Genomic DNA, 27,198 nt, shown 5'->3' with positions numbered 1-27,198 from the left:
AATCAGGCCAAATGTGGCATGCCATCACATAAACAGTGCCATCTTACCATGCCAGAAGTCAGCCAGCAGTGCCGGCTTGACACCAGATCCAGGCAAGACCCGTCTGCTATGTGGGATGACTTGTTCTTTTGGCATTTTAGTTGTGGATTATGTTTGGACTGTGTCTCTTGCCCTTTCAGTATTGTTTCCTTGTGCTTCTAAGTGTCCCTTTGTTTCTTTTTAGGTTATGTAGTATGGGTTAGAGATATTTTGTATGTTGTTTTTGTTTAATAAATCCGCCTTTTGGATTATTCCCTGATGTGCCTGAGTTCTGTTATTTAGTGTCACTTTGAAAGGACACACATCCAGCATTGACATATAATTGTTCTTTCAATTTTTGATAAAGATTACAGTGAATTGAGATGTAACTTGGCCCAGAGGTACAGTAGGACGCCCAGAGTAAGAAAGTGTTGAAAGTTGGACCTCAACTATTATGGATGATTTTTAATGAATTTTTGAAATTTCCATAATTGTAGTGTATTGGCTGTATTGAATTGCATATAAATGTCCTTTAATTTCTGAGGAATTTTACAGTGAATCTGGATGAAACCTGGCACACAGGTACAGTAGGTGTCCCTGAGGAGGAATGTGTTGAAAGTTGGACATCAACTACTCAGGATGATTTTTAATGAATTTTGAAAATTGACACAATTCTATTGTATTGACTGTATTGAATTGAATATAAGTTTCCTTTAATTTCTGAGGAATTCTACAGTAAATCTGGCTGAAACTTGGCACACAGGTACAGTAGGTGTCCCAGAGGAGGGATGTGTTGAAAGTTGGACATCAACTACTCAGGATGATTTTTAAGGAATTTTTGAAAATTGACACAATTGTAGTGCATTGGCTGTATTAGATTGAATAAATGTTTCCATTAATTTCTGAGGAATTCTACAATAAATCTTGATGAAACCTGGCACACAGGTACAGTAGGTGTCCCAGAGAAGGAATCTGTTGAAAGTTGGACATCAACTACTCAGGATGATTTTTAAGGAATTTTTGAAAATTGACATAATTAAATTGCATTGGCTGACTGCATTGGATACAAGTACCCTTTAATTTCTGAGGAATTCTACAGTAAATCTGGCTGAAACTTGGCACACAGGTACAGTAGGTGTCCCAGAGGAGGGATGTGTTGAAAGTTGGACATCAACTACTCAGGATGATTTTTAATGAATTTTTGAAAATTGACATAATTCTATTGTATTGACTGTATTGAATTGAATATAAGTTTCCTTTAATTTCTGAGGAATTCTACAGTAAATCTGGATGAAAATTGGCACACAGGTACAATAGGTGTCCCAGAGAAGGGATGTGTTGAAAGTTGGACATCAACTACTCAGGATGATTTTTAATGAATTTTTGAAAATTGACACATTTGTAGTGCATTGGCTGTATTAGATTGAATAAATGTTTCCATTAATTTCTGAGGAATTCTACAGTAAATCTGGATGAAACCTGGCACACAGGTACAGTAGGTGTCCCAGAGAAGGAATCTGTTGAAAGTTGGACATCAACTACTCAGGATGATTTTTAATGAATTTTTGAAAATTGACACATTTGTAGTGCATTGGCTGTATTAGATTGAATAAATATTTCCATTAATTTCTGAGGAATTCTACAGTAAATCTGGATGAAACTTGGCACACAGGTACAGTAGGTGTCCCAGAGGGGGGATGTGTTGAAAGTTGGACATCAACTACTCAGGATGATTTTTCATGAATTTTTGAAAATTGACATAATTAAATTGTATTGGCTGACTGCATTGGATACAAGTACCCTTTAATTTCTGAGGAAATCTACAGTAAATCTGGATGAAACTTGGCACACAGGTACAGTAGGTGTCCTAGAGGAGGGATGTGTTGAAAGTTGTACATCAACTACTCAGGATGATTTTTAATGAATTTTTGAAAATTGACACAATTGTAGTGTATTGGCTGTATTAGATTGAATAAATGTTTCCATTAATTTCTGAGGAATTCTACAGTAAATCTGGATGAAACTTGGCACACAGGTACAGTAGGTGTCCCAGAGGGGGGATGTGTTGAAAGTTGGACATCAACTACTCAGGATGATTTTTAATGAATTTCTGAAAATTGACATAATTCTATTGTATTGACTGTATTGCATTGAATACAAGTACCCTTTAATTTCTGAGGAATTCTACAGTAAATCTGGATGAAAATTGGCACACAGGTACAGTAGGTGTCCCAGAGGAGGGATGTGTTGAAAGTTGGACCTCAACTATTCAGGATGACTTTTAATGAATTTTTGAAATAAACATAATTGTAGTGCATTGACTGTATTGCACTGAATATGAGTTTACTGTGATTTCTGAGTAATATTACAGTAAATCTGGGTAAAAACTGGCCCAGAGGTAAAGTAGGTGTCCGAGAAGAGGATTGTGTTGAAAGCTTGGCATCAACTTTTAAGAATGATTTTTAATGAATTTTTGAATATGCAACCAGACTGTCACGATGGCTGTATTGAGCTGTTCCATTATAATTTGTGTGCGCGCGTGCGTGTGACTGTTCACGCGCGTGCGTGTGTGCGCGAGTCTAGGCTTTCAATCAGGATATAAAGCGAAAAGGCGCTACCGTAAAGACTGGTGTAAAAGCGCAAGGAAATTTATGCGGCGGATAGGAGGCGGCTGGCTTGACCGCGGCTCACAAATGACGGCTCACTTTACCGCAGTGGAAATGACCTAACAGACTCTCCAGACTTTTAAAACTTTTGTATGACCCCTTAATTCCTATGAAAGCATTAAGTGTGTACTTATGTTTTCCCCATGCTGTTCCTGCGGTTGGGTGGAAGGCCATTTTGTAGTTTATCTGAGGTTTTACTTTTAAGACTTACACTTTTTAAATTTAAAGGTCATTTTTGTTTACCATGACTGTATCGTTTTCATCAGCTTTCATTTACACTGAGTTATTACATCCAGCTGATAAAAATGCTAATAGCTTTGGTTCATTCTACTAACAAAACAGGCTGCTTGCCATTTTCATCCTTCCGTTCCCTAATCTTGAAATTGGGTGTGGTATTGCTAATTTCATTCTGCAAGAACATTTAAGGAAGAGGTGAGAAGGCTGTTCTTATTGTGTCCTCCTTTCTTTGATGATGACTCTTACTTGTTCTTGACTTAAAATAATTTGGGTTTCATGACGGCCATACAAATGTGTTTAGGTTGACAATCACATGCATACTTGAAGTAATACTTCAGAGAACCATTGCTGATTAAAGTTTTCTTCTGGCAGGGTTTTATTCAGATTAAGCTGATATTATTATGATTATTATTTTCTTTCTTTATTTATTTTAAAGGTTAGAGGTTAATATTTATTCACTCTAGCCAATCTTTTTTAAATAGCTTTACCAGGAGATAGTTTTAATCTAACCTTATATTTAAGAATCTATTTATACACTGCACCACTGAATGCCTGGTGTGTAGCAAACACTTGTTATACACCAGCAGAGACTGATTCATCAAATGCTTAAAAGTTATTGGCTGCTGGGGTGTCTTGCAAGAAACTGGAAAGGCCGGGCTGTTATGACTCATTTGATTTATACAAAGGTCTCTTGAGAGGCTTCGTGTCAGTGTATTGTAAATGTGTTTTATAAAGTATTAAGTAACATTTTTCTGTGCAAAAAAAAGCCGTGAGAATATGATTCTCATGTCTTAAGTCCCAGTGATGTCGAGTTCTTTTAACATTATTGCAAATGCCAAGCCAGTAGAAGCCAAGAAGCAGGCAAGTGACATTTTATCTTATTTGACAATAGAACAATAGAAAAAGAGGACATCAGGAAAAAAAAAACAACTGGCATAGTAGGCAAAGTAGGCATGAAGAAAGATGCTGATATCTAATCTGGCCAAGAAACAAAGGAAAACAACTGAAAATTCACTGTAAAAATGAGTCTACTGTATAATACATAAACTAAAGTTTAGTTATACAAAGCAGGCAATTTGCAGTAGTTTAGTCATTCTTTAATTTACAATCATACCTTCCCCGTGATACATGAACGGACTGATTACTTGTAAATGGCCTCTTGTAGTACACAGTTGTATACACAAAAGTTGATGTCATTTTATTAATACTGTGTGCTTCAGTTTTCCCCCCACATGTCTTTTGACAGTTAAAAGCAACAACAAAAAGAATAAATACAGTCTAGTGAGAAGGGAAGTTTAGCTCAATCTGTCAGTTTTCCAATAAATAGGAAATGCAGATGGAAAATCAGAATGAGTCAGTACTGGGGGACAGACAGTATTTCTAAAACACAGGTGAGAGATGATTTTGTGTCACTGCATATTAGCTGGTGTTTTTGTAAGAGCCACACGCACAAAAAAACAAAAACCTCTAAACATTGAACTACAGAGCAAATGAATACAAATCCTGGAAAATCCACGATAAAAGTGCTTGTCAGCTACAACAGGAATATGATTGTAATATACAGTACACGTTCTGATTATGTCAAAATGAACTATACATAGAGGCATATATTACTCTTGCAAACTATATAACTCTCATTATTTGTATTCTGTGCAATGTTCAACAGCAACTTACAACAATAGGTTTTGGCAGAAGGAAACGTCACTGTTTGACCGGGAAGAGTCAAAAACAGAAAACAGCTTTGAGTGCTACAAGTTACAATGGTATAGCTAAGTTTGGCAAAGAGGAGGAGAAGGTTCAAACCGACCAATTAGAAAAATAATTTGTCAAACAAATTATGTAGAAAAGAAATTTGTAAATAAATAAATTCTTTTGCAAAAAGGAAAAAAAAAGAATACAGCAAATAATATGTACTTATTACAACTTTGTTCCACTGATGTTTCATTCATTCAGTTAACTACTTGGCGTGACCTTGTTTCTGTTTAAGTGCTGGAATATGTAGGCTATATAGACACCAAATCCATATATATATGTATAAATATATACATACGTGTAAATGTGCATATGCACAACTACAGTGAATTGTAGGTATGAATATACGAAAGTGCAAGGACTAGTTACTATTATTTTGTTTTGCTAGTAGGGCTCCGACTTTAGGGTGAAGGGGAGCTGGTTCAGATATTTAGCCTTTTTTTTAACTACTGTGCTTTTTGATGCTTGTCTTTGGATCCCAAAATGAAACAACTTGCATATACGTAAACTCATCTTATGGCTAAATAGAAATAAAAATTAAAAAAACAATGATAAGAATAATTTTAATTGTGCAGTGATCATGTCAGACTGATAAGGTGCAGAATGAGAATGATAAGCAGTTCCTTTTAAAACAACACATTCCTGAAGTTTCTGCAGAGTTCGCTGATGAATATTGTAAGGCAGTGACAAGAAGATCATTTTCAGAGCACACGAACATGCAACGTTGTTCAAGGAAAGACCTGAGCATTTTTTTTACTCATAAAGCATCATGTTCCTTTCAGGAAACAGGGAATCTTCATTGCGTTGCCTTGTTTGCTGGATACTGAGTGTTGCCCATCTGCATTGCCAAAACAATTTAAGACTGACAGGCTGTGAAGATACACTTGGGGAATAGAGCTAAAAGGCCTTTGAGCCAGGGGTTAATTTCCTGTTCATTTTTTCCTGTCGATAGTTGGTTAGTTTTAGGCTCTAAGCCAATCAGAGTAAACTATTATGCTTATACCTAATCTATGTCATTCATACACACACACACACACAAACTTTTTTTTTTACTGTGACATTGATACTAATCACAAATTTAGCCAAGTGTTTGTGCAAATAATTCCCATGCGCTAATAGCTCAGGCTTCTAGCTGCCTAAAGCACTCTGTTTCCCTCAATAACTTGACATTTCAAGTTATTAAGCTGAAATTTTTAGGTACCAAAATTGAATTATTGATTTTCAGGCACGCAGCTCTGTGAGAAGCGCAACACTGCCCATCTGCTGATAAAGCCCATCTCAAACCTCAAACTAAAACAGCTTGTTTCAGACAGAATCATGCAAAGCTACTCTAGTAGAGTCCGAGAATAAAAACATGAGGTGGAGAGAAGCATTATAGCTCAGCTTTATGGAAAGTTAAAGTTAGACAAACCAAGAATGACAAAATATAGACATGCCTAATTGATTGTTTAGGTGTTTTTGATATATGCATGTCTGTCTATGGACCTATTTAGCCATGTAACAGCAACGCGACTGTACAAGATGTAGTCATCTAACTTTGCAGGTGTATAGTTGAGCAGAGGCTGTCTCACATTCTTTAAAAAAAAAAAAACGCAAGTATTTGAAAGTCTCTATATGAGATATGTTTACCTGCTTGATTGTTTTTAAAAATAGAAGTAATCCAAGAACTCACTGCCGTTTCAGTAATTATGGTTTCTGTTCTTGCAGTAGTCAGTAGTTTTTGTGATATCTAGCCAATTTTGTCTTTGAAAACATTAAAATTGCATGTTTTGGAAGTTCGTTCTTAATATCATTTCTGGACATTAAATCCTTGAAGTATTTACAGACAAAATGAACAGGAAATTAATTTGTGGACATGGAGCCTCTGGGAAGTGTGCAGGCATGTTGCAACTTTTTCTCTGCAAGAAATATGTGACATTGCTTTTTAAAGCAGGAGTTGGTGGTGGCGGCGACATCTTCCCCTCAGTCTACTGCAGATATCTGTAAACTTTAAAGCAATGATTGCCAGAGTCTGCAACAGCCACGTGTCCATCTGAGGTGAGCGCTAGGCCCTGGGGGCCGTACAGCGGGTCTGCCGAAGTGTTAATGTAGGATAAGAAGGACCCTGTGCTGTCAAACACCTGATGCAGAAAAAAAGGTCAGAATTTTCAGCAATTCTGTCACAACAAAACACAGCAACGGCGTTAAAATTACATCTACACGTAAACTGCAAGCTGCCTCACCTGTATTCTGCTGTTACCCCAGTCAGCTACAATGATGTTTCCATTGGCATCCACAGCCACGCCAGTGGGAGCGTTGAATTGGCCGTTCCCTTCGCCATGAGAGCCGAACTTGAACAGGAACTCCCCATCAGCGCTGTACACCTGAGGCAAAAAGCCAGAAAAGTTCGGTCAGCATCTTCATGTGCACGGCCTCCCTTTAAAATAAAAATCACAGCTAAGGTGGCAAACTCAGACATAGGTCGTCTTTTTTTCTTACCTTCACAGAGTGATTGTGAAAATCGGTCACGATAATTTCATTCTTGTTGTTCACGGCAACAAAATGCGGGCCTGGATGAGGAGACAGAAGCAGGTTATGTTGGTAGTTAAAGCAGAGACTGTTTCCTGTTGTTTATGCATTGGCTTCACTGTTAGTAGGCTGACTAAATGTAGTTTTCATCTATAGTTTGTCTAAAGCTGCAATTATAAAATAGGAAACCCTTCTGATTGGATGCGAGTAGTATGTTGTGCTTCTTTTCATGCAACATTTCAAGTCAATACTGAAAGTTAAATTATATGGAGAGGCTCAAGGCCTAAATCATTGTTATGCATGCACTGCCCAATCACAGAATATTTATATTGTCTTAGTCATACTGTCAGTGCTTACACTGATGGTTGGGTTACTCGTCCAGTTAACTTATCATTAAAAGCAGACCTCGAAACTGATTATATTAAAATACCACAGAATGAGTTATTGGAAACAGTAAAATTCATTCACACCGATCTCTCTTTTCATAGCCGTTTTTCACCCAAAGCACAATACACACAACAAACTTATCTTAAAAAAGAATAATTATGATTCATGTAATTATTACAATGGCATGTAATCTCATCTCTGATCATTGCTGCACAGGCACAGCTTCATCCTGCAGGTTTTTTTTTTAAACAATCAGAGATCTCAGGAGGTCAGACACATGATCACGGATTTGGGTTAGACAGAGGGCACTGCACTGTGGGATTAAGGTTGCAGCAAGGCCACACTTAGTACTTACTGAAAACTGAGCCAGATTTATTTATGTTTGGGCCAAGTTTTTCTGAGTTGGAAAACAGAAGGAAGAACAGAAAGAAAGAAAGAAAGGAAGGAAAAAAAATAGCTAGTCAGAGATAAAGACATCCAAAGAAGAAAAAGCTCAGGGAGGTGCAGGGGGGTGCTGCTGCCCGGCTAATGCAGTAATACCGTGGGAGTTACGGGCACACAGCCAGTGTTGTCTTTAATATTCTTCATGCTGTTTGCTGCCCAGAGCTGACGCTTTAAACTGCGCCTACATTAGTAATGGTGCTCACAATGAGGGTTTTTAGTTGCTAATACTAAACAATGATAAAAAACACATTGCAAACACTTTCAAAATCCTGATTTACTGTCTACTAAAACAATCCTGTTACTTACACTCCAAAAATATTTATGCATAAAATGAAGTAATCTGATTACATGTAAATTTTCCATGTAACTACAGTGTACAACATTACATTTAATGGAATATGGTCAAATGAAATTTACTTGAATGTTACACATTGAGTTTATACCAACCATATTTCCCTTAATGATTAATTATTTTAATAAATTAACCTTTGATTTTTATGCATTTCACTGTTGTGCAGTCAGATATTTACCTTTGCTATTTTCCTTTAAAGAAGTATAAAAAATGTTATCCTAAATAATGGAAGTGTGTTTTTATTTCTTTCAGTATATTTTAACTCACTTTAATTATTTTGCCAAATATTCAAAATTTCATAACAGATGTTTGCTTGTCTCCTCCCCGGCAGTGGCTGCCTCCTTCTCACCTGCAAACTGTCTGTCAGAAGTCCCTCTGCCTCCAAACTTGGTCACAAGTTTCCCATTGGATTGAAAGATGAAGACGCAGCAAGCCTTGTTGTCCACAGTGATGATGTGTCCGTTCTTATCCACAGCCACACCCTTGGGACCCATGAGCCGTCCTGCACCGATCTTATTCTGTGATGCAGAGAGACAAAAAAGTAGTTTAGCACTTTTTCAAGCAGAAGGTAAATGGTGAGGCAGAAAAACACCAAAAGACTATTTTTTAATAGATTTCACATATGAACAACCCTTAAATGAGGCATTTAGTGCTGTTCAGCCTGCACAGAGATCTTACCTTAAACTTCCCATCAGGAGAGAAGATGCTGACCCACCGATTGTCATAGTCGGCCACCACAATGTCACCGTTCATGTCAACAGTGACACCCGTTGGTCTTTGCAGCTGCCCTGGAGACCGACCTCTGACCCCAAAGCGCATCTTGAATTGGCCATCATTGGAGAAAACCTGCAATTGGGTCCATCAAAGCAAACAGTTTTAGAGTGTACGGCAGAGTACACTCGTCTGAATATCCACTTCTGTGCAATCACTGTGAAACACGTGGCTACACTGCCTCACCTGTATGCACTGGTTGTTGCTGTCAGCCACCACCACTCTGCCATTACTAGAGGCTGAGATCCCCTGGAGATTTGTGAACTCGCCTTTCTCTCTACCCCGAGAACCTGACAGAAAAAAAAAGGCAAATACTCAAGAAATGTGTCATTTACCATTTTCACATTAGTCTCCAGTCTTATACACTGTGCACTCATGCCGATCGTTTACCAAACTATGACATACGTTTTGTTGGATTCATTTCCTGTCTCCCAGGCTTGGGAAAGTTTGTTTAAAGCGGCAAAAGAGTTCAAAAGTAAATTACAGAAACTTGCTTGAATTAAATAATATGAAGAAGTTGCAAAACCTTTGAATGCCAGTGACATTTTTTTTTATCTCAGCCAAAGCCAAATTGTCTATAAAAAAAAATCTATAAAACAATCAAGCCAGATCAAAGTTTTATTGTGTAGTCTATTGGCATGAACTGGAAATTGCAACTGCCTGGAGCGGAGAGTGTCAATTTAAAAGCCTGTCTTGTGGCTTAGAAGCTAATAAATGATGACATAAGTATTCTTGATTTGTAACAAAGATAATGTAACTTGTGTAGGACATAATTTGCTTTTCCGTGTCTCTCTTACCCATTCTGTAGATGAGCTCATCTTCAATGGGGTTCTCCTTTTTCTTAGTCGTGCTGTACATACTGGAAGGCCGTCGCACTGCCTTCTGCCGTATGTGGCCAGCCGTGCCACTGGGGGACTTCACCCTCCGCTTCACATCGTCTGGAGATTGCGGAACATCTGACGGCTTAACTGCTCGCAGTCGGAAAGGGCTGCCACGTACCGGCTGTCCGTACAGCAGCAAAGAAAACGAGTACTCTCCCTCAGAGCGTAACGTGTAGCCCACCTCGTATGTTCCATTCTTATTGTCCGTTATCTCCGTCTCTGCAGCCCGGCTCCCATCAGCGGACGTTATCTCTGCTTTTAAAACTGCGTTTCCTGTCCGCACCAGCTCCCCATCCTGCAGATAGGGTTCACTGAGTCAATTTCCGAACAACACAAAATCTTCAATATTCACACGGCAGCCACTAAAGAAGCACTTTCCACACATGCATGAGAAGCTTATAATAGATTTCTTTTCATAAAAATAATCCCTGAAAATTGCCTCGGTGACCAGAGTAGCCACCGTGAAATAACTTTTGGAAACGAACTCTGATAAATGCTATGAATTAAAATGAAAAGCTAAATTGAAATAGCCACACACAAGAAAAGCAAATAAATGTCAGTAAACCCATTAGAGCCAAAGCAAAAAGTAAATGGCTTAATTTACACATATAGCAGAACAATATTACGATAGTAAAGCAACATAATTCAGAGACAGTACTTTGTCTTTTGTTGTCACAGTAATAGTTTGGTGTTGCCCAGTTGCTGCATGGCGGAGGCCCTCTCCTGTGGCCACGGAAGTGTGAGCCACAGCTGCTGTGGTGAGGAGAACACCCAGGTTCTGGATGGAGCGCCGCAGGCCCTCGGTCTCCACCTTGAACACACAGCACATTTGAATTTTTGAGTTTCTTAATACTTTTTATTATTATTTTTTATTATTAAGTCTTTCTGTGTCTGCAGCTGGTAACTACTAACAAGCTAATGGTACTTTACGACTGGGTTTATACATTTGTTTTATTACCCACACCGAGGAGGTAATGTTTTTGTAGCATTGCATGCCTGCTGTTCAATCTGCTGGTATATGGGAATTGTAAATATTACTTTTGCTGCACTACAAGCTTCTTTCATTACATTTAAAAAAAGAAAACAAACTGAATATATAAAAAAAATCCTATAAAAGTAAACACTGCCCACAGATTGAGCTGCCTTGGTGGAGATTTGTCCTTTCTGAGTACTGCTTGTTATACATGTAGTCAAATTACAGTCACGTGAAAAATAAAAAGTTTCGACAGGACTCACGCAGACCTGCGATGCGACAATGTAGGAGAATCAGTCAAACCACCACAATAAAAACAGAGGTCACAACAGACAGCAGTCGTTACCTGGCAGTCCAGGTGTGCATTCTGATGAGGTTTCTCTGGGAAGTCATGTCTGGCCAGCGCGTTTACTCGCTCACTCATTTGCTTCTGAACCAGCAGCACCTATTCTTACAGGAGATGCATACTGTATTTTATTTAAAGTCCTTCCCCCCCATCTGTACCTTTTAATACAGAACAATATAACTACTGCAGAACAGACATTCTGCTACATTGCTGCATGAAACTTGAGAGTCAAATCCTATAATCCTGTTTGACAGGTTGCTGGTATATAAAAATTTGCCTGCCCACCTCAGTAGCACTACCATGGCTGAGAGCTTGCTCTGTGAAACTGCAACTGCTCTGAATATGTTCCTTCCCCTGGAGGAGAGCTGAAAGCTGGGCCTGCAGGACCTGTGCTCAAGAATGAGAAGGAATAAGAGAAAACAGACACAGGAGGGTCAGTAGAGCATGTTAAAACAATACTGAAGATGAGAAAAAGCAGCTGAATACATTAAAAAAGAGGAAAATTAGGAATTAAATGTCAAGAAAGCAATAAATCTCTGGTATTAAGGACAAAAACATATGCATGTGCATATACATGAGTGAATGAACTGGTCATCAACTAACTTTCTGCTTGGTACTGCAGATATTCTCCAAGTCTGTGATGAGGGCCGTCTTGCGCTGATGCAGCGCCTGTTCCAGCTCTTCAAATGTACTTGTAATTTCCGCTACTGCCTCATTCTTCCTTTCAATCAGCTGTCGAGAGATCTCACTCACCAGCTCAATGGCTGCTGTTAACTGAGGTAGCCTGCAACATGAAACAAGGTGAAAATGTATTCCATAGCAGCTGAACACAATGAAAATGTCTGACAGATGAGGCACGGTGTGCACAGATCGCCTAAGGTCTGCTTAAGCTGCTTAAAGCTTTCCCGAGGTATCAAGACCCCCACCTGCTGTGTATGGCATCCAGCTGTGTCTTCAGCGCAGCCTTGTGCTGTTCCACCACATCCCGCAGAGGAACAGTCATGTGCTCCCTGTGCTCGCCCTCTGTGCACTCCAAACACATGGCTGTCTCACATGACTCGCAGTAGAACTCCATCACCTGCAGAGGGAGACAGAGCGAGTCATTCTCTTGCAAAAAAAGAAATTAATGTAACATTCAGTTCCTTTTACACCAATTACTGCTTGAAATAACATGGAAAGGAATTTAGGTAAGGTGATGACTTGAGTAGCATATCTCAAAAGAGCTTCTCACCTTTCCTTCGTGGTTTGGGCAGCAGAGCGGCTTCCCTGCAGCTGCAGCACTGACTGATTCCAACACACTGCAGGCCTCTGGCCGCGAGCACTCTGGGTCTCGTTGAAGGACCTAATGCAATACATTCTTATATTCAGTGTGGAACAAGGAGGTATTTCTTTATTTTGTTATTTGTAATGCGCATTTGAATTATCTGGCTAATGCATTGTGTTTTCAAACCTCCATAAGATTAGTGATGAAGAAGTTGTTCTGCAGGGCACAAACTCCTTTCTCTGGCAGGATAGATGTCTGCCGGCACACTGGGCATGAGAGTGTCAGAGACTCAGGGGGAATGTAGGTCTGGAGACAGCTGAAGGAAGAGGCCAACAAATATATAAATATAAAACTTAGATAACCAATACAGCAGAAAAAAAAAAGAAGAGGAAGGTGTGAGGAAGACAGAGCAATCACATAATAAAGAGAGGCAGTGCCTAAATAGTGCTCCTGTCACAACAAATAAGGCAATAGAGTGGATTTAAATCAATACAGAGCCCACAGGCTTGAGAGAAAACATGTACACTCTCTTTGAGTAAGTGAGCATCTGGCAAATCAATTTGACTAACAGAGTCACTAAGAGGCAAAACAGTTCAATCATGAATACATGTGAAGTGCATTTTTTAAGGCTTTTTTCTGTTTGTGCATCTATGTGTGCGTTTGTGTAGTTTGGATTCTGGCCTGGCTTCACGCATGCTAGTAGTCACATCTATCCTGCTTGGCTCTACATGCTAAAGATTTTTCCAGGTTTGGTTAACAAGCCCACTGGAGTGTATCAACAACATTAGACGCTAACAAGGGGAAAAACCAAAGCCAGTCAGTAACTTTCAGGTGCAGTATGCAGACTGCAATGCATTCCTTGTCTACAGCCCAGGTGCCCACCCTCAGGTGATGTACAGCTGTATTTCTTTAGTTTCTGTAGTTAATGATTTGGCGATTAATACAGTAAGAAACCCTGAGTCAGTTCTCAGGATAAGTCTCTGTGTTTTTACAAAAGTATGTTTGGCAGCTGCTTAGGCTGCATGCTGGAACAATTATATTTAATTTATGACAGCATACAAGCTCGTATCAGCCAAGCCTCCCTGTTTCTGCTTCTGAGAACAACTGAGAGGTTGAACGAAAACATTTTTTCTATCAAATATTTTGTCAAAAATCAGACATGAAGCCCGCTGGGAGCAGCAGGCAGGGATTCAAGGGTAAGAAAATGTTATTTATCTATTCTAATTGCTTTTACTGTTGTTGTAAAATGTAATTATTTTGGCATCATTTCTATATTATGAAGTAGTCGTATCCTGAGGTTATATGCAAAAATGACAATCACATACAGAGGACATCGGGAGCAAAATGAAGCAAAGTAACACCCTCCCAAAAGGAATAGGCCCAGCGGGGGTTTGCACCACACCCCTCTTTAAAGTACATAAACCCACCCCAGCATTAAAACATCTGTCCGGAAATATTGCGTATAGCCCTAGACAAAAATCTGTTCACCTCAGCAGGACTCCACATCACATGCTATCCAGTTAAACCAGGGATTAAACTTGCCCTCCGGTGGGCAAATGCAGCTCAGACTGCATGGGGGAAAAAAAGAGAATTATCTCATACTGTGTGGCTTTTAAAAAGCCATTCGATAAATATTTGGTAGATCGTGGGTTTAGGAGCAAACCAGTCTGAAACATAATCCTGGTTTTCTTCTGCAGCCAACAATATGCCCCTTCTTCATTCTCCATCCTCCCACCATGACCCACAACAAGCTTTCAAAAAGCTTCCTCCTGCTTGGCTCGGCTCTAGCATTGTCACCTGAGGGGGTGTCATCCTTCCCAAGAAACTGTGGATTGAGCCACTGTAATTGTGTCTCTCAACAGTGAGCCTTTTTTCAGACTGCAGTCCTTGACAGTCCCTGATGCTGAGGAATGCACTTATCCCAGCAGCGTCAGTGACGAGAAGCGCTCTGAGCTTTTTAATTGTGTGTAGGGATTTGCAATAGACGAGGTTTGTCTATTGGCCAGCGTGTAGGTATGACAGGAATTCTATGATAACAGGGTAAGAGACAGGATTTACTAGAAGAGAGACAGGTATGGTAAACAATGTACTGTAGCTCCTTTGAATGGCCAGAAATAGCTACATGCAGCAGACAGTGCGAGCAGCAGTAATTAGGACTCCTGACCGGTGTCATTGACGCAGACAGCACAAACATTAGTTACCTTTCACAGAAGGTGTGCAGGCAGGGCAAGACCTTGGGGTTGCGGTAATGATCCAGGCAGATGCTGCAGACCAGAAACTGCTTGTCTATCTGACGCACCACAGGGCTGGTACTTCCAGCCTCGCGCTTGGCCATGGCAAAGGAAATTTAAAGCCACGGACAACGACAGCAGTTAACCTAACAAGAGAAAGAGAAAGATGAAAATATTAAAGAAAAATGCTGCACTCCAGCTTTTTCTTTGGTCTTCTTTGCTGAGCTATTGTTCAGCAAACTTTTCAGAGAAGGTACCAGGAACCAAAGCAAAACAAAGCTGTTTAATGCCTTGATCAGAACAAGCACACTGTTATGCAGTTATTTCTAGGTTAATACCAGAGCAACGTCATCTGAAAGAGAGCTGAAAGAGGCTTGCAGTTCATGCTCAGCAGATGCACATGAACCATTATGGCCAAATGCGTGAGTAACACATTAAAGTTATAAAATACAAAAATAAGCAAAGAAGGCGTAAGAAAGAAAAGGCTTTGTAACGAGCAAGTAAGCACTCAACAAAAGGGTTGTTTTTTTGGTTTTTTTTTACAAATCCACAATAATCCATTGAAACAGTCGTAGTTTTGAACATACAAAAAAACAAAACATAAGACGTTTAAGCTGGAATAGGCTTAATTTCTTATTTTATGAACCACACAGCTACATTTTCACATTCACAGCAAACAGCACACCTCTGTAGGTAGAAGTTACATGAAAGCCAGAAACCAACTGTAGGGTGACCAGAACAGAGAAGTCTGTTATTGTTCTCACATTAGGAAAAAAAAGCTATATATATGATGCAAGGTATGGATATTTTGCCTAGCAACACAAACCCCTGCTGCCTCCACATGGCCCACTTTCACATTCAGCAGTGCAAGGTCAGCAAATACGGCAAAATTAATTACAGCAGTAAAAAAATGCTAGTGAAGCATCGCTTGCAAGATCAGGTGTTAACTGAAAACAAGCATCCAGTGCAAATATTGTACATACGTAACAAGAGGTCATAACCACATAGCTTGACTTGATGCATGGCTTGAATTTGCACTTTTGTTGAATGCTGTTCATATCATTTTCATCTCTCTGTTGCTAACAGCAATGAATCCAGCCACATTTTCTCAGTAGGTCAGCACATGCATTATTCATGCATCAGGCATGCACTCATGTGCTCATACAGATGGAGGGGTGAGCGAAGAGTAGTACATGCCTCAAGTAAATACACAATGTGTCATGGTCCTGGGTCGGTGACCCAGCGCTTTTAGTTATCATTTTCTAGTTTATGATGATGATGATTATTATTGTTTGAGTTCTGTGTGTTATATTTGGTCTGCCTTTGAGTCTGTCTCTGTCTATGGTGTCACCCCATCTGTTTGTGAATCTGTCTGGTTAGTTCATGTCTTGCCTGGTTCCATGTGTCTGAGTTTCCTGTTTTATTGTGAAGGTTTGTGTCATATGTGAGTGTGCTCAGTTTACGTTTCCCCTGTCTCGTCAGCTGTGATTTCTCCCAGGTGTGTTCCCCTCCTGTCTCTCATCCCTTGATTTCTGCCGTCTGTGTATTTAAGCCCTGTGTTTCTCTGTGTCAGTGTTGCGTCGTACCCTCAACTAGCTGTGTGTTCTGCTTCTATGTTCCTAGTGTTTGGTCTCCTGCTCCAGTTTAGTGTTTCTTTCCAGTGTTTCAGTCCTTGGTTCCTCTGTTCTGACTTTTGGTTTTCTTTTGGTGAGTTTAGTTTGTACGAGGTTTTTCCCAGCAATAAAGCTGCGCCTTAAGTTTCACTTCCGTGTCTGAGTTCTGCATTTTGGGTCCACCACTCCTGCTTGCCTGCCACACAGCGATTCATGACAGAACGACGCGACCAGTATGGATCCAGCAGACTCACTGAGGAAGCGCAGCTCAGCCTTTGACGGGACCCGGCTAGCGCTTGGAGGGCCTCCGTGCTGCCGTTCCTCACTAGCTGCTTACCCTTCGGTCCACTCACCTGCTTCTTCCCCCCGGATGCCCCGGTCTCGCAGAAAACGCTCCCGCCGGTCCCGGGAGGATTACTACGAGACCGCGAGCAACCAGCTCACACCAGCTCAAGCTTTCTACAAGATGTTAGGGATCATTATAGTGCCACCCGACTCACCCAGCGTTTCCACTTCACAGCAGGAGCAGCCACAGCCGAGTCATTCCTTGTCACATTCTGCCAGTGCTGCTTCCTCTTCTACTTGGAAGCGGCGAACGTGCCGCCAGCACTCACGGCTCCGGCAGGAGCCTGGGACTCTTCTCGACCAACCGCCTAGGGTGAGTGACAAAGTCCCCCTACATTCGCCTTCTGTGTCGAGGGATAAACGTACCGTTTCCCCCAAGGCCGCTAACGTCAGCTTCATGAACTCTAGATCTTCTGTTCCTCCTGTTCCAGAAAATGACAGTATTCATTTTGAGAGCGATCGTTTCCACTTTGGTTCAAAAGACTGTGCTTCTGATGCTCCTTCGGACCCAGGAGTTAAGACTGTTTCATCTGGAACTGTTTATTCTGGGGCTATGTCAGCTCTGTTAGCCGCCCGGCCCGAAGCTCTGTTAGCCGCCCGGCCCGAAGCTCTGTTAGCCGCCCGGCCCGAAGCTCTGTTAGCCGCCCGGCCCGAAGCTCTGTTAGCCGCCCGGCCCGAAGCTCAGTCACCACCTCCACCACATTCAGCCTCGCTTCCCATAGCACAGTCACATCCACAGCCTGACTTACTACAAACCTTATTTCAATCCTTAGCCCAGTCAATAGCTCAGTTGGTAGAGGAATCATCAGCCTTATCGTCAGCTCGGTTTCCAACTTCACAACCATCATTTTTCCCTACACCTCCGGTACAGCAAGCTATGTCTATCCAACCCTTACAGAACTGTTCCACAACCTTGAATCCTAATCAGAGAGACAAACCAAACAATATTGTTATCAGTCCTCAAAAGCTGGCCAGTTCTGAGACTGAGATTCACTCCAGGGCCTCCCCAGAGGCTGGGTTTCAGCCCCCAGCAGACTCTGGACCCCTGGCGGTTAAGAAGCCAGCTGAGGACCGCACCCGGCCGTTGCTGCCTGAGCAGACTCAATGCTCTGTGCAGCTGCAGTCTGCCATGTGTTTGCCAGAGGCCCGTGTGCCTGGTTCCGATCTGTGCCTGCCAGAGGCCCGTGTGCCTGGTTCCGATCTGTGCCTGCCAGAGGCCCGTGTGCCTTCTGGTTCCGATCTGTGCCTGCCAGAGGCCCGTGTGCCTGGTTCCGATCTGTGCCTGCCAGAAGCCCGTGTGCCTGGTTCCGATCTGTGCCTGCCAGGATCTGTGCCTGCCAGAGGCCCGTGTGCCTTCTGGTTCCGATCTGTGCCTGCCAGAGGTCCCCGCGCCTGCTGGTTCTGTTGCGTTCCTGCCAGAGGTCCCCGCGCCTGCTGGTTCTGTTGCGTTCCTGCCAGAGGTCTCCGCACCTGCTGGTTCTGTTCTGTGTGTGCCAGGGGCTCCAGTGCCCACTGGTTCTGAGACTGTTTTTGCTGGGGGGCCCGAGGAGCCCGTCCAGCCTCCTTCCTCGTCAGCTGGGGGGCCCGAGGAGCCCGTCCAGCCACCAGCTGCTCCACCAGCAGCCTCATCCACGCTTGCAGCAGCAGTTTCATCCATGCCGCCACCTGCTGCAGCGCCTCCGTCTGCATCCTCCACGCCGTTGCCTGGCCCGGCCTCTGCTGCATCCTCCACGCCGTCGCCTGGTCCGGATTCAGCATCCTCAGCGTCGCCTGGTCCAGCGCATGCTTCGGCTTCATCCGCTTCACCTGGTCCAGCCACTGCTTCACCCTCACCTGGTCCGGCCTCCGTGTCTTCACCCTCGCCTGGTCCGGCCTCCGCGCCTGCGTCCCCGCCTGGTCCGGCCTCCGCGCCTGCGTCCCCGCCTGGTCCGGCCTCCGCGCCTGCGTCCCCGCCTGGTCCGGCCTCCGCGCCTGCGTCCCCGCCTGGTCCGGCCTCTGCCTTCGTCCCCGTCTGGTCCAGCCTCCGCTTCACCTGGGGCTGCAGGGGCCACGCAGCCTTCAGGTCCCCTACTACCACCTCCACATCGTCGGTCATCTGCCTGGCCGCCTGTTGGGCATCTCCGCCACCGTGGACGCCCTCCTGAACGCCGCCACTGCCTTCCACGTGGCCGGCCTCCGGACTTGTTTCCACGCCGCTGTTGCCGTCCGCACGGTCGGCCCCCAGAACTGTTTCCACGCCGCTGTTGCCGTCCGCACGGTCGGCCCCCAGAACTGTTTCCATGCCACTGCGTGGCCGGCATCGGGACCGGCCCCGCTGCCATTCGCATGGTCGGCCTCCTGAACTTGACCATCTGGGCCTTTTTGGACTCTGTCCCTCCGTCCTGGGCCCCCTCCGCCCACCCTGGTCGGGTGCTTTTCTTTTTTGGTTTTGGTCCGTTTTTGTGTTTCTGCTGGGCTGTCTGGAGCCAGCCCTTGAGGGGGGGGGGTACTGTCATGGTCCTGGGTCGGTGACCCAGCGCTTTTAGTTATCATTTTCTAGTTGATGATGATGATTATTATTGTTTGAGTTCTGTGTGTTATATTTGGTCTGCCTTTGAGTCTGTCTCTGTCTATGGTGTCACCCCATCTGTTTGTGAATCTGTCTGGTTAGTTCATGTCTTGTCTGGTTCCATGTGTCTGAGTTTCCTGTTTTATTGTGAAGGTTTGTGTCATATGTGAGTGTGCTCAGTTTACGTTTCCTCTGTCTCGTCAGCTGTGATTTCTCCCAGGTGTGTTCCCCTCCTGTCTCTCATCCCTTGATTTCTGCCGTCTGTGTATTTAAGCCCTGTGTTTCTCTGTGTCAGTGTCGCGTCGTACCCTCAACTAGCTGTGTGTTCTGCTTCTATGTTCCTAGTGTTTGGTCTCCTGCTCCAGTTTAGTGTTTCTTTCCAGTGTTTCAGTCCTTGGTTCCTCTGTTCTGACTTTTGGTTTTCTTTTGGTGAGTTTAGTTTGTACGAGGTTTTTCCCAGCAATAAAGCTGCGCCTTAAGTTTCACTTCCGTGTCTGAGTTCTGCATTTTGGGTCCACCACTCCTGCTTGCCTGCCACACAGCGATTCATGACACAATGATAGGAAAGCAGTTATAAACATTACACACACAGACACACACTGACTATCATTATCCCCCCACCAGACTTTCCCTCCTGTCTGCACATCTGTCGCTGCTGGATCTAATACAGCTCTCAATCCCCTGTCCCATCTCCGCTCGTGTCCTATTGTTAGTTGTTGCCCACCGAGCATGAGCACGCGCACGGACACTCACACACCAGAGTGGGTAAAAGCCAAGCTGTATCTTTCCAGTCTTTGCACAGAGGATCCAATGACATACAGTCCCCACACTGGGAGGGTAAAGGTCACATCTTAAGCCATCAACTCCAAGAACAACATGTCACATTTTTTACTCGGGTTAAAGACATGCAGGGTGTCAAACGGAAATGATTAGCGGTAAGTAGCTTATGTTTTGTCTAAATCGAAATATGCATTGTTCTCCATAAGTCCTCTGCTTTAAACCGGCATTTCAAGAGTATCTAGTTGTCTTTGCTGGACTCCAATGAAAAGAAGCTGGAATGTCTCCCGAGTGTAGAAATAATGGGGGGATCAACTACAGGATGTATTCAGTTCTTCAGCACAGTTCTCACACTTCTCCGTCATTCTGTTTTTCTGTACTAGAACACACCGATACTAATATCATCTGTTATGACGTCTGTCTAAATTTAGACTCGTGTATTAGTGACTAGACGAGGAAGCAATGACAGTGAGGCTAAAATAAGACCACCGGTCCTCGGGACAGCAGGACAGTGAGGTGATTTGTGTCCATTCATCTACTGCTGGTTTCACAGCACTTTTCTTGGGTGGACCGCTGTGAAAGAAGAATGCGGAGTCTGAAAAGTGCCAAATAATAAGTACTCTTCCTTAAAACACTGGAATAAAGATTAAAGTAGCAGTGTGAGATGATGCAACTTTCAAAAAAGAAACTTAATTTAACATGTTTTTTTTTTATTTTTGTATCTAAACTATAGCTGAGGCAAACCTTTTGCACTTTCGAGCTTTAAAATGAACTTGATGGAGACATGAAAAGCAAACGCTGTAACATCAAGAAGATTTGACCGCCGTGGATGCACATGAATGAATACACTCGTGCGTGTACACGGTTACATGAATTCAGCAGACCAAGTTTTGACACGGGCCCCATCTTCATTCATGCTCACTTAAACTCCTAAGTAGGCCACGATGCTTAGTTTTGATGGTCTAAAGTATCCATGACCAGTTTTTAACTGACAGGCTTTAAAGTGAGTGAAGGGAAGCAGATTTAGAATTTAAACTCAGCAGTTAAAGGCACTGGGATGGGATAAAGCCAAACACATTCAGGATGCATGAAGAAAAATTATGCATGAAGAGGACGCGTCTTTGAGAGAGCTGCCAACTAATACCATAAAAGCAAAAATGTGTCATAATTCTCCTGGCCATTATAAACACAGTAATAATAGCAGCAATGCTGCTGGTGACCTTAGATTAAGTAATTCCCCAAACTCGCAGTATTATAGTATTTGAGTGCTGAGCTAATTGTTTTTGTGTGTGCGCTTAAGCGCATGTGTCACGTTCTGTTTACTGTTGGCTTTACAGAACACAAAAGAGACCATGTTCTTCGTCTCATTCACGACCGAAACCTCTGCTGGTGCTTTACCGTACCACAGGATCCTCACAGTTTGGGTGAACTCTCTCTTACAGAACACACATGCAGATAAACCTGAAAAAGTGGCAAGACGGGATATCAAATGTCTTCTTCTCGCTTAAGAAGCATGGTGGGAGAGAGATGGGTTAGAGCGCGAGACATTTTAACAGGCCAGAGAAATAATGCAGGAGAAGTATGATACTCTCTGCTGTCTTCTCACTGTGATACACCTGTGCAACAGATAAGAGCTGACAGCCTGTGTAAACACACAAAACACCAACACTCCACTGTGATGACAGGTGAGCTGATACTGTAAAGTTACACACACACACACACACACACACACACACACACACACACACACACACACACACACACGGACATGAAAACAAAAACAAACAAACACAAAGTCGACAGAGACACTACCTACTGTCGGTGAAGTGGAGTACATCTGTCTAGAAGACTTCATGGCAACTCTGTGTTAAGCCACTGTAGCACTCAAGAACCAGCACACGCCCTGAGTCACACACTCTTGCCTTCTAGTCTCTCTCCTCTGACCGCTCTTCCTTTTCCCTTTTCCTTCTCTCGCTTTTCCCTTTTCCATGCAAGGCACACGCACTGAAGAGGGCTGAGCGGGGATGACAACAAAGGGTGGGACTGTAAATTGAAAGTCCCTCCTACTGTCAGTGCCGTTTACAAGCATGAGCTCACTCTATGCCCTCCTACTGCTGTGCTCTGATTGGCTGGGAAACCTAAACCAGCAAGCAAGATGTATTGCATCATGGGCCAACAATTTGCGCTGGACTGGGGGGTGTGAGTGTTGGACAGAAAATCTTAAAATCCAAAGAACATGTTGCACAAAAGTCCTGCTGAGTAATAATTAAATTTGTGAAATACTTTGCACAATGATTAGAATATATGTTATATTTGTATAATCTAGTATCCAGTTATGAGGAATTATGTCATTACTTGGCCATCCAAGCATGCAGATGCATGCTTGCAGACACATTTAGGGCAGCCAAATAAAACAGACTTATATAATTCATGAAGTCACTTACAAAAAAAATAACTTTAAGTGAGAATATCAGAGCATATGCCCTCTCCATCTAGTATCAAATTACACATATGCACGGATTAAGACGGACACTCTGAACTGAAAAGGGGATCATCATTATGAAATTTCTTGCCGTGGGATAATTTTGCACTCAATCCCTTAAATGACCCGTCCTTGTGATGTGGTCAGAGTATAATCTGAAGCCAGAGGTGACGATTCTCTGACAAAAAACATCAATCTACATTTAATCTGTTCGGATTAAGTCCAGTCCTCTCTCCTCCCACGCTCTACTTCCTCTGCACCCACCCACACACACACCTACCTTTCCAAAATTCTGTCATCCTAAATTCAAAACGCAGACTGATGTGCTAGATGTAACAGGAAGTAGAGGGATAAGAGGATGAAGACAGAATGAGATATGAGCAGCCGTCTGAAGGGAATTTATTGTTGCCTCATCGATGTTCTGGCACAGTTTTGTACATTTTTGTGTGGCATTGTATGGCACTTTCAAAGCGCAAGGAATTTTTGTAGCCACTTATAACTGTTAAACAAGCGGTTTGAAAACTTGTGCAACTTGATAGTTACAAGATAGCACTTACTAACATGTCACCATTGGATGAAACAGTCTATGAGCACATCTTGTTTTTGGGTTCCATAGAGAGGGTATCTGGCGTGACCAATATACTCAATGCATCACTGCAGCATGGGCCACCTTTTCAAAAAGGCCCTTGTCATCTCTGCAGTGAGCACTCGCACTCAAAAGCATTATTAGTTCTCCACAGTTTCTGCTGAAGCGACAGTTCGTTCAGAATATATGACACCTGCAGTTATTAAATGGGAAGAAGATGAACCACCACTGGTATCACCAATGAGCCCCTTGAAATAAGTAAAGGTAATATGAAAGGAGTGTGCCGAAAAAGACCTTTTTTCTCTTTTTTATTCCAAAATAAATAAAGATTGCAATTAAGTCTTTTTCATTTTTATTACACTAATGCTTTTGGATGAACACACAGCTGCAGTTAAACCTGCGACTTGCGTAATGTCAACAGTCAAAAGAAACCGTTCTGCCTCAGGGTTGGAGTAATGACAGCGATGAAAGGGATGTTCCCTTAAAACCCCAAAGAAATAAAATCCAACCCTCACTTCAGGGAGTGAACAAAAAATAATCAAGTAATCAAATAGCTTTCATGCTGCGTTTGTTTTTAATTATTTTTTTGGTGGGGCCTTTGGTGTTCTTTTTCTTTTTGTCAGTCCTGTGAGAACCGACACAACGTGGCAAATGATGTGACAAGAAATGTTACATAAGCGTGAGTAACAAGGGGTTGCTGTACTTTCTTGGAGCCAATAACATACCGGCTCCCAGTGCTGCACATGGGGCTCCCAGTGCTGCACTGTGGCTCAGGGGGGTTGGGAAGCGCATCTGTAACCGGAAGGTCGCCGGTTCGATCCCCGGGCTCTCTGTCCTAGTCGTTGTGTCCTTGGGCAAGACACTTTACTGGTGTTGGCCGATGGCGCAATATGGCAGCCTCGCCTCTGTCAGTCTGCCCCAGGGCAGCTGTGGCTACAACTGTAGCTCGCCTCCACCAGTGTGTGAATGTGAGAGTGAATGAATAGTGGCATTGTAAAGCGCTTTGGGTGCCTTGAAAAGCGCTATATAAATCCAATCCATTATTACCTGATATTTTGCCATTTTTTGCTTGATCTTGTTGTCTGTTAGGTGCTCTACCTACATGACGTAGTGTTTCTCTGCCAAACTCTCTGGAAGCTCAGCTGAGAACATTTGGAAAGATGTGGAAATGATGGAAATTCAGAGAATTAAAAAAAAATCTATCAGAAGCAACACAAGGAACACGCAAATACTGCTGGTTATTTATTCTACAATTACAAATTGAACAGGAAAGATGAAAAGGAACATGATACTGAGATCTCAGAGACTGCTGTGATGGTGCTAGAGTTTGACAGCTCCAGGTCTGACACCATTCCTCAAACACACATAAGCTCTTCAATTCTGAGTCATACTATAGCCCCACAGCAGTCACACGGCAGCCAGCAATCACATAATAAAAAGCATACCTCACTCTCAAATTTGTTGTTACAAAGACATATACACCAGCATAAAATACAAAGATGGTGTGTATGGTCCAGCACGTGTAATCCCCCTTTGTGTGCTCAGCAACCTTTTATTCTCTTGCGCAGTCCACTCTTAAATCCCTACATACATGTATGTATTTCTATATATAGAGCTATCAGTTCTCATTCCCTTCACACACCAGGCACGTGCCCAGCATTGCAAACGCACTGTGCAAAAGCACAGGGATCCTCAGATGACCAGCATAAAAATGACTCCAACATTAAGAAGGAGCCAAACATTCACATCAGCCTCTCTTGTGCATAACTACCGCACATAGTATAGACCTGCAGTTTTTTTATGCATGCTCTTGTGCTACATTCATGTAAACTGGCTATAGCATCAACACTTCAAAGCATGGCCACAAAGTCCTCAGTGTTCGTTTGTTTTTTTAGTATCCATCAGTATGTGCGAATGTGTGCAAAGTTACCAATGAAAAAAATAAAGAGCATCACAGCAAGTACTGACCTGCATAATGCTGGCTGTTATGCCTGCATAAGGTTTTATTATCTCAGGTTTTCTAACTGAATTCTCGGCAAGTTATTGTCTAAATACAGATCATTAATTCATCAGACAGATTGTTTTAGGCTACGTAGATGCTGAGACTATATACATCTACTATTGTAAGAAAGACCAGTTACTGTCAGCATGCAGTAAACACAGGTATACTGTACATGAATGTCACTTGACTGAAGGGTAAAAAGAAAATAGTGATGCTTTCTGTCAAATACAGTGGCAGTTATCAAACTGTCTTTACACAACGGCTGGCCTCAGGGAAAGCAGGTGTGTGCATGCATAAATTGTGCAGCGGATGTTCCACTTAACACAAATTTCCTTTCGGCTTTGCAAACTAGTGGAGGCCAGTGTCTAAGTACCAATAGTGTTGACACATTTCCTTCTGCAATTATTCTGTAAATGTTAAATGTCACACTTTTTACTCCACTCTCTCTTCTTAGACCATTAGTTCTATATTCTAATTGTAAACTGCTGAAAAATTAAAAATTAAGAATGACGACTTAAACAATCTAAAGCCTCAAAGGGTTAAGGATTTTGGATCCCGCTGCCCACTATGTCATTTAGTTTGTAAGAAATTACACGATGTATGTCATTAAAGAGTTTCAACTAGAATTGTTTTTTTCAAGCTGTGTCCATGAGCATAAAAAAAATAAACTGCCAAGCAAACTTTTCCAAGTAGAGCGTCGACTGTCTCCAAGACAGCCTGGCGAAATTCAAACAGAGCATCAGAATGAGGAAGAAAGCTGATATAAGTGACTCTGAATGTGGCAGATAGACTGATCTGTATCGATCTACTGGGCTTTTCCTGCACAGCCATCTCTAGGGTTTACAGACAATGCTCTAATAAAGAAAATAGAAAAAATGCTTTGTTGATGCCAGAGGCCAAAAAATAATGGGCAGACATGCAGTGTGCTCATAGGAAGGCAACAGTGACTCAAATAACCACTCGTTACAGCCAAAGATATGTAGAACGGCATCTCTCAGCGCGCAACATGTTGAACCTTAAAGCAGATGCGCCACAGTAACAGAAGAGTGCAGTCGGCTTCACTCATGTCAACTAACTTTGGACTTGTTACCTGGTCTGATGAGTCTTGATTTCTGCTGCAACTTTTGTATGTAAACAGCATGAAAGCATGAATCCATCCTGTCTTGTATCAACAATCCAGGCTAGTGGAGGTTGAATGTGTGGGGGGTAGGTTCCTGGCATATTTTGGGCCCCTTAGTGCCAACTAAGCATTGTTTAAATGCCACAGCCTACTTGAGTATTATTGCTATCCCTTTATGACAAAAGTGTAACTGTCTTCTGATAACCTGCTAGCAAAGTGTAGCTAATAAAATGGTCGGTCAGTGTATATAATCATAGTATATGAGCAGAAGTTGGTGTTTCAATTATTGTCGACCTGCTCATTCACTGATATTGCCACTATTGCCTACATGTTTTCATAGTAGTCTGTTAGCTAGTTACTGCATTGCCTTGCTTGTTTTGTGCTGGATGGCAATGTGCATCAAGGTCTGTCAAAATAATATTATAATTCCCCGCTAATAGATTATTTACACATATTATTATGCGTTCAGTACTGGCATGTCATACCCCTAAACCCTTTCTGATGATGAACTTTAAACAACATCACATCATACTCTGAAGTCTTCATAGTTAACTCGCAAAACCTGCAGAATAATTGGCAAGTACAGCCTCTAAAATCAGTGTAGCAGCAGAGTAAAGCTGTACCCTGGAGCAACACTTTTTAATCCTTATGCATTTGCTGGAGTTTAATGTTCAGCCGATACACCTCTGGAATAAACCATAAACAAAACACGTTTCTGTGTCTGCTGCAACCTGAAAGCCATTTTATCCATCAGCGTATTCACTTTAATGCAAACAGAACTTCATCAAGAGATTCTTGCATGAATAAGATCGAGGCAGACATCAGCACAGAAGTTCAGCTGCACTAAGCCTTGAGAAACAGATACACAAGCAGCTCAGATAGGGAGATACAGCCT

At 42.4% G+C, this 27,198-nt stretch overlaps 1 protein-coding gene across 9 annotated transcripts in view; it reads right to left on the bottom strand.

Moving 5' to 3' along the window:
- Positions 1-4,002: 4,002 nt before the first annotated feature.
- trim3b (tripartite motif containing 3b) overlaps positions 4,003-27,198 on the bottom strand; it is a 43,821-nt gene continuing 20,625 nt past the window's right edge. For 5 of the 9 annotated variants that reach the window (XM_086308856.1, XM_086308853.1, XM_086308855.1 and 2 more), the window contains 16 exons: positions 14,801-14,976; positions 12,786-12,915; positions 12,567-12,677; positions 12,262-12,413; positions 11,939-12,119; positions 11,621-11,722; positions 11,336-11,434; positions 10,675-10,827; positions 9,933-10,311; positions 9,322-9,425; positions 9,043-9,210; positions 8,714-8,882; positions 7,924-7,965; positions 7,152-7,222; positions 6,896-7,036; positions 4,003-6,793 (listed from right to left, as the gene is read on the bottom strand). In XM_086308856.1, coding sequence (XP_086164982.1) covers positions 6,641-6,793; positions 6,896-7,036; positions 7,152-7,222; positions 7,924-7,965; positions 8,714-8,882; positions 9,043-9,210; positions 9,322-9,425; positions 9,933-10,311; positions 10,675-10,827; positions 11,336-11,434; positions 11,621-11,722; positions 11,939-12,119; positions 12,262-12,413; positions 12,567-12,677; positions 12,786-12,915; positions 14,801-14,934 — 2,289 coding nt within the window. In that variant the 5' untranslated portion in view covers positions 14,935-14,976 and the 3' untranslated portion in view covers positions 4,003-6,640. Of the gene's footprint in view, positions 6,794-6,895; positions 7,037-7,151; positions 7,223-7,923; positions 7,966-8,713; positions 8,883-9,042; positions 9,211-9,321; positions 9,426-9,932; positions 10,312-10,674; positions 10,828-11,335; positions 11,435-11,620; positions 11,723-11,938; positions 12,120-12,261; positions 12,414-12,566; positions 12,678-12,785; positions 12,916-14,087; positions 14,768-14,800; positions 14,977-21,925; positions 22,239-27,198 lie in introns of those variants that run through there. The other 4 variants (XM_086308857.1, XM_086308854.1, XM_086308860.1 and 1 more) reach the window with 4 other exon arrangements.

The sequence above is a fragment of the Aulonocara sp. 'chitande type north' Nkhata Bay genome, linkage group LG10, assembly GCF_057382095.1.
Source record: "Aulonocara sp. 'chitande type north' Nkhata Bay isolate Kocher_YH1m ecotype deep benthic linkage group LG10, A_spYH_male_GT1.1, whole genome shotgun sequence".
NCBI lineage: Eukaryota > Metazoa > Chordata > Actinopteri > Cichliformes > Cichlidae > Aulonocara > Aulonocara sp. 'chitande type north' Nkhata Bay.
This window is presented reverse-complemented; position numbering and strand designations above follow the sequence as displayed.